General features: G+C 32.3%; 1 protein-coding gene across 2 annotated transcripts in view; it reads right to left on the reverse strand.

Moving 5' to 3' along the window:
- LOC134546252 (ubiquitin carboxyl-terminal hydrolase 10-like) overlaps positions 1-7,820 on the reverse strand; it is a 165,243-nt gene extending 157,423 nt beyond the window's left edge. Inside the window, exon 1 of one of the 2 annotated variants that reach the window (XM_063388947.1) lies at positions 7,713-7,820. In XM_063388947.1, coding sequence (XP_063245017.1) covers positions 7,713-7,727 — 15 coding nt within the window. In that variant the 5' untranslated portion in view covers positions 7,728-7,820. The remainder of the gene's footprint in view (positions 1-7,712) is intronic. The other variant, XM_063388946.1, reaches the window with a different exon arrangement.
- Between the last annotated feature and the right edge of the window lie 404 nt (positions 7,821-8,224).

Raw genomic sequence — 8,224 nt, forward strand, 5'->3', positions numbered from 1 at the left:
TGGGGAAGAATTTATAATAACAAAAGAAAAAATCAGGAATAATTGTGACAGACACTTCATTTCAATAATCAATCATCTTCAATAACATTGTTTCTGGAACTTAAATATTTCCACATTCAATCCATGTCTCTGTAAGTGTTTATGTACGCACAATTTTGAGCTGGCCAGAGGTCTACATAATTGAAATGAAGTCTTAATATATTATTAATTTATGTGCAACTATTAACTACTTTGAAGTAAGGCTGGAACTAAAATTTCAGTAACCTCTATTATTATCGTTTACTTCGAGACTGGTGACTTTTGTGACCTGTAGAAATCTCAATAACACAATACTATCAAAAATAAAAATTCAACCAATAACTTTCCACAAGTGCATGCTCTCTTCTTTCTCACTCACTCACACACGCACGCATGTGCACACACACAAAATAGAGCCAAATTAGACAAATGTGAGCATGCTTACATAAAGTGAAATACTATATTTTCACTTGAAAATGCCAAGCATTAAGTGAAACATAAATATTACTCCATTTATAATTTAACAAGATTTTAGTTTGGCACACACATTAGTACTTTATATAAACTTTCTAAACTTCCCATATTTTTTCACAAAGTCAAGTACAATTAAAGAACGAGGGTGGGTTGGATGATCCCCAGAAAAAACATATCTTAAACAAAAAATTAAAAAAATATCAATGTATTAAACTCAATACTGTGCCTGATTTTAAGGATTTAAGTTAGAATAAAGCTTTAGCAATTTTGTATTACACAAAATAATCTTAGCTTGGTTTAACTTTGGTTAGTGGCTACAAAACATTATTCCTAGAATATTTTGGACACTTATTTATCATATCACTGTCAAAATGACCATGCAAGAAATAGTAGAAAACCTATAAAAGATTTCTATTACAGTTAATTTTTAAGGGTTTAATACTAAAATGAGTTAAAAAACAATGCATAAAATAATGTTATACAGCCAAACACTGTTATGAAGTTGCTAGCTATAACATTTTCCTTCTTAAAACAAATTAATTTTACAGTTCTGGCATTTTCTTCACAAAAGAATGGTACTAATTAATTTTTTTGATTGATTGACTGTTAGTTACACTTGCGATATATTACATGTTTTTAATATTGCCTTCTTGTAACAGCATAAAATGAGCTTTACAATGGTAACATTATTCATTACTTTTTCACAGTTATTGTCATAAAACTAAGAAGTCACTGATTCATGCATGTGTGTCTCTATCTCTATCTCTCTCTGTGTGCGTGTAAGTCTCTCTCTCTCTATCTCTATCTCTCTCTGTGTGCGTGTAAGTCTCTCTCTCTCTCTGTCTCTCTCTCTCTCTCTGTCTCTGTCTCTGTCTCTCTGTCTCTGTCTCTGTCTCTCTGTCTCTCTCTCTCTCTCTGTCTCTCTGTCTCTGTCTCTCTGTCTCTGTCTCTCTGTCTCTCTGTCTCTGTCTCTCTCTGTCTCTGTCTCTGTCTCTCTCTGTCTCTGTCTCTCTCTCTCTCTGTCTCTGTCTCTCTCTGTCTCTGTCTCTCTGTCTCTCTGTCTCTCTGTCTCTCTGTCTCTGTCTCTCTCTGTCTCTGTCTCTGTCTCTCTCTGTCTCTGTCTCTCTCTCTCTCTGTCTCTGTCTCTCTCTGTCTCTCTGTCTCTGTCTCTCTGTCTCTGTCTCTCTGTCTCTGTCTCTCTCTGTCTCTGTCTCTCTCTCTCTCTGTCTCTGTCTCTCTGTCTCTCTGTCTCTGTCTCTCTGTCTCTGTCTCTCTCTGTGTGCGTGTAAGTCTCTCTCTCTCTCTGTCTCTCTCTCTCTCTCTGTCTCTCTCTCTCTGTCTCTGTCTCTGTCTCTCTGTCTCTGTCTCTGTCTCTCTGTCTCTCTCTCTCTCTCTGTCTCTCTGTCTCTGTCTCTGTCTCTCTGTCTCTGTCTCTCTGTCTCTCTGTCTCTGTCTCTCTCTGTCTCTGTCTCTCTCTGTCTCTGTCTCTCTCTCTCTCTGTCTCTGTCTCTCTGTCTCTCTCTGTCTCTCTCTGTCTCTGTCTCTCTCTGTCTCTGTCTCTGTCTCTGTCTCTGTCTCTGTCTCTGTCTCTCTGTCTCTCTGTGTCTCTGTCTCTGTCTCTGTCTCTCTCTGTCTCTCTGTCTCTCTGTCTCTCTCTCTCTCTCTCTCTCTCTCTCTCTCTCTCTCTCTCTCTCTCTCTCTCTCTCTCTCTCTCTCTCTCTCTCTCTCTCTCTACAAGCACCAATAATAATACTGATTGAGGTAAAAAATCTGTACACTGTATGAAATTATGAAGAAAAAATAAATTGGAAATGGCCATTTAGATAATTAAAATATCAAAAATATAATTTTTAAAATTTTTGTCTGTTCCAGCATCTATTGAGAACTAATTCACATATTTTTAATTAACTTTTTTTTTTTATTAGAATGGTGCTTGGCTCACTTAAAAAAAAACTATTACAGTTACGAAATTCCACTCCTAAGGTAAGAGAAAGGGGTGGATATGATTTTTAAAGATAATTTATCCCAGAAACCAATTAAGCATAAGAAAAGTGTTGGGTACCACTAATAAACATACTAAAACTTCCAAACACAATTTTACAATTTTGCAAAATTCAAACACCTAAGCGGAGGTAGGGATAGGTATTTTTTTTAATAAAAACTTTTGATTCAATTATAACTAGAAATAAGGAATTAAGAAAAAACTATTCGCATGTAAAATTATGGATTGCATATTTTTTCTTTTATTGATATTCATCCTTTAAGGGAGCAATAAGGTGGTTAGATTTAATTTATTTTTAAAATTTGTATCTCTCAAACTAATCAAGGTGTAAATTATTTTGTAAGACTAATAAAAATAACCTACTTATTATTCTACTTCTATGCAAGAAGGGTGTAAACGGCCTAAGTTTGGTTTAAAGAAATAAAAATGCAGATTTCCAAATCTACTAGATTTAAAGGTACGAATTAAGAATCAACAAGCATATAGTTACAAATTATACTTTCTTTGATTTATCAGATTTTGACTTTTAAGGATGTGAAAATGGATTAAGTTGTTTTATCATATAAAAATCATTAACTACATAACAAATAAAGCTGGATGTAAGAAACTGAGCATGAATAACTTAATTAAATAATGTAGAGTGCTTTTATAATTTTTTTGAGATTTAATCCTAAAGTCAGTGAAATGGGGGTATGTAAAGTTTAATAGTAATAAGTCATATATCCAAGCAATTTAAGATGACATTAAGAAACAGCAAGAATAACGTTAATTATATTATTTACAAATGTGTTTGTTTACCTTTACCATTTTTCTATATTTGACTGCAAAAGAGATAAAAAGGCAGTTGTATATCTGAAGTTAATCAAAGGGGATTTAAGTAATGTGATATGATTTATAAACATGCAAAATATACTTACACCTATCCCTCACTTAGCACGTCTTCAGATTGCGCGGATTCATTTAGCGCGATGTGAATTTTACTGTCCCAGTCTTGAATAGCACGTCTGTAAATTTCAGTTAGCACGAAATCTCGGCAGACAAAAAAAAGTTGAGCACGACGCCACGAAGTCTGTATCAACTTCTGTAAACAACAGATGTGCCGTGGGATACAGTTAGCCAAACAAGGGGGGAAGAGATGTGCGCGCAGGTCTGTCTACATCATCGGCTGTTGTACAAACATCAGCTATAGCAAGTTAAATTGCGGCTATGGAGTGTAAAGGACCAAATGTTTTTACGTCCGCATGTATGCGCCATACTGTGCCGTTGTCGCCTGGACACAAACCAGACCGTGAACTCAGTCTAGCCAGTGGCAGGGAATTCACTCAAACAAAAGCAACGTCTGCCCATTCAGTTGCCGGTAACTGTACGTGCTTGATCACTCATAATGCATCGTGTTCAAGTAATATTACGGCGCGCAGATTGTAATGAAGGCCACGCTTATTTTGGTCGCACTTTAGTTTTAAGCATGTCAACTGTGCGCACAATCGTACAAAATAAGGACTCTTACCAAACGTTTATATAAGTCTGATGCTGTTGGTTGCACTAGCAGGAATGTATTTGACATTAGATACCGGAACAGAAATGAAATGATGATTCACTTCGAAAAGATTGTTAAATGAATGTTGCAATGAAAAAAATAATCATTGGGTTGACAGGATTAATGTGAACCAGGTGGTGATACGTGAATAGGTACTTTAATTTTTTAAAAATTAAAATGTAATTATCCGGACAGTAATATCGGTTTCACTGTCAGTAAAATATGGTTTGGAAAGGTACGCGACGTGAGTTGAAGGTCACGACCGGGCGGGCAAGTAAGCCAGCCGACTGACGGTAAAGTACATAACCACATATCTCCCATTAAGCAGTGTCGTATTTGACACAAAGTGTGATGAGAGGCATATAAAGATAAATGGTGTGACATACTTATAGTTGAGTGTTATTCAACACATTTATATTACGTAAAGTATATTCCTGCACAATTTTGGAACACATTAAATAAATTAGCCCCGCTATTTATGGAAACTAATGCTTCAGAATACAAGATTTTGAATAACACGAGCAATTTTAGGAACAAATTAGTTGTACTAAGTGAGGGATAGATGTAATCTTATTTATGACTTCATGAAGTTCTAGTTCATAATAGGTGAATTATTAATCGTAAATATGGTTTCAACATTAAAAAATAATATATTTTGATCAAATTAATTTAAGATGTTGGCAATTATTAATAAATGTAAAGCCACCTTCCTTTATTTTACTTTCTCCAAAAAAACCTATTAACTTGTAACTAGCGCTAATATTATTTTTTAAATAATAAGTCACAGAATTCACTAAATCAGTACAACTTGGTGTAAATTATTTGGGTCAGCAACATTTAAGACATTTTTCAGAATAAATACTTAAAAATACTATTTTCAGAATATTTATTTATCCATAAAAGCTTTTACTTTTAGAAATTATTCACTTTCTGAGTAGAAATCTCAAAAGTCACAAAATTTAACATAAAGTTGTGTAGTAATTGTGAAAAGACATACTTCTTGGTTTATAAAAAATAAAGGCTAATAAATTGTAAATTGTACCTACTTAGATATCTTAAGCATAGTAAAACAAAATAATGATTTATGAGAAAGAAATATTTAATGAAGAATATTTTTAACAAAAACTGACTAATTATCACTAAACATTAAGACTCAGCTATGTAATTCCTTGTAGGAAACTACCTAAATTATTCAACAAAATGTTGATATGCCCAAAATTACAGAGCTACAATACACAAGGCTTAAATTTTAGCCTGCCAGTCTATTCTTTTTTAATCTTCACCTACTTGTTTGTATTAGGTCTACATGTTTTCAAACTTTTGCTACTTATGAAGAATACTTTATTTCAAACACTAACAACTCTCAAACTAAGCCCAAACAATAAGGTATAATAGGGGGAGAAAAAAGTTTTTGATTTTGGAGGAATTTTTTTGGTAAATATGTAGTTGGGCGGTATTTGCGAAAAAAAAATATGTTAAAAATCCGAAAATACTTTTATTCTATGCTCTTTAACTTCCTCTTTTCATTAAAAGCGGCGGAGGTAAGAAATTCCAAAACTTTAGGAGATATCAAATTTTTAAATTTCATCACAATTATACCAGTGCATTCATGTGGCTTTCAACATTGTTTCTTGTTTACGAGTATCTATTTTTTTTATTGGATAATGATGTCACGTGGTTGTTCGTGATAGGCCAGAATTCAAATGAACCAATACGTGATTATTTAGTTCATTTATTGTTTAAAACTGTGTTTAATTACTGCCTCCAACTTAGGTGAGTTTTTAACGTTTCTAATTTTAAAGTCTTATTTGTTATTTGGATATTGTTGCGCAAGTAATAAGTAACAAAATTTTTTTACGTGAGTTGTTACTGTTCATCCTTTGTCCCGGTTTGTTAGGTCAGGTCAGTTACATTATAAATACTTTAAAACTAAAGAACCATTGAAATAATTTCATATTATTTTTAATGTACGCTTAGTTTCAAAGTATTTATCATGTAACTGACCTGACCTAATCGACCATTTCCATTAATTAGGCATTCACAAACACATAACAATAAAAAAATGGTAACAGTTGATTGATTACACAGGTCTTGTATAGCAAAATAAGAACGACGATATCTCATAAAGTATTTGTAATTTCTTATCTCCGCCACTTTTAATGAAAAGAGGAAGTTGAAGAGCATCTAATAAAGGTATTTTCGGATTTTTAACATTTTTTTTTTTGCAAATACCTCTCAACTACGTACGATGAAATTTAAAAATTTGATATCTCCTAAAGTATTTGGAATTTCTTACCTCCGCCGCTTTTAATGAAAAGAGGAAGTTGAAGAGCATCTAATAAAGGTATTTTCGGATTTTTAACATTTTATTTCGCAAATACCGCTCAACTACAGATTTCCATTTTTTTTCTGTTCGTGTTAAACTTTTCAAAGATGAACATGCAAATAAATATTTCATAGTATTCAATTTGTTTAAAACCTAGTTTTCAACATTCTGAATTAACTTCAATTCACAAATGAAAATGAACCAACAAAAAAAAAATTATTTGTAAGACTAACATTAAATAATATACCTAACCTAATCACTTCCTTGAAAAAATGTTACTGACTATTTTACCAGAATGTTTTTAAAAAATCTTGCTCATGTAGTCATGATCCTTTTCTTCATTGTTACAAACACATGAAAATCACAATATGCATGAATTTAATTTAATCAAATGAAGTTGTGATTAGTTACCACCAAATTTGTAAGTAGGCCTAGTTTTGTTTCATTTCATAAATTTATTTTGTTTCCAAAAGCTAAATATTCAATACAAAAACTCAGTAAATTTAATGGATAGGGCAGTGAGTAGGGAGCAGTAATATAGGAAATATTACAGTTTTTCAGTGAAGTGATAGTAAAGTAAGGTCAGGTCAGCTATATTAAAGTATCGTAAAACACTTTAAATTGTTGCACTTTTTTGTCTAATTTTTTTGATTGAATATTTCAATCCCATAATTTTCTGGGACTTATTTGCTCTAGCCATTACTTTGTTATTCAGAAATTGCTGCAAATAATATTTTGCCCAATGTTAAAACATATAAAATTTTTTAAAAATACCATTTAATTTTTTCCTGCACCTCAAGCCGTAAATGGATTACACAATGCTTTATCTTCAACCCAAATTGTGTTCCTTGCTGGCACAAAATATTATTTGCTAACAACAACAGGAAAAGCCAACCGTTATAACCAGTAAACAACTAAAATTAAAAGAGAAAAATAATATCATGTAAATTACATTCGCCTTGGTAGATAAGAACAAAAGGACTACCAAAAAACACAACACACATGTACAAAGAACACAATGGATTAACAAAATTACTTTTAACGCACCCTCTACACCGAAACCGGCCTAATCATTACCGCTAGGAAAACAACTACTATAAAAATAACAAACATGACTTTAAAGTTACCACCACCTTTACGAACTGCATTTTCATTATATAAGAGCTCATTTTATATATAAAAATAGCACAGAAATTATTACACCACGTGTGCCGACATGTTGGTGTACATTGCGACAGTTACAAACGAAACTTGTATACACTACAGCAAAAGTTCAAGGAAAACGCACCTAAAACACCATACTGAAAAACAATTATTAAGGTATTAACTAAATACATATCTAAAATAACCATTACCTGCAAGGAATCCATTGCCAAAGAATTTTAAGTCAAGTCATTACTACTTAACCCATTCCTTCCTCCATGACTTGACCGAAGACATTTTCTGCAGAATCAAGACTTCCTGTTTCGTCACACAGCCTGATTTCCTTAATTCATTTTTAACAAATTGTGAAAAAAAATTAAAATCCACAAAATGTTTAAATAATATTATGTAAAATTACGGAGATAGTTAGAAAATTTTAACTTATATCCAACAACAAAATTTAACGATTAAAATCACACAAAAAAATTTATCACCCTTTTTAGGAATGTTCATTACGCCTACTAAAAATTCAAAATAAATAAATTTGAATCACGTTGAATTACATTTATAAATTATCATTCAAACAAACATTAATTAAATTTTATATATTTTTTAAATTCATCTTGGCTCCTACTTAAGCTACACCAATTTAAATAAACTTTACTAATTACTGAAACACAACGATATGTTGGTGTAGTGTTTCCTCCCCAGGATATAGGCAGTG

This window comes from Bacillus rossius, chromosome 1 (genome assembly GCF_032445375.1).
Source record: "Bacillus rossius redtenbacheri isolate Brsri chromosome 1, Brsri_v3, whole genome shotgun sequence".
In the NCBI taxonomy this organism is placed as follows: domain Eukaryota; kingdom Metazoa; phylum Arthropoda; class Insecta; order Phasmatodea; family Bacillidae; genus Bacillus; species Bacillus rossius.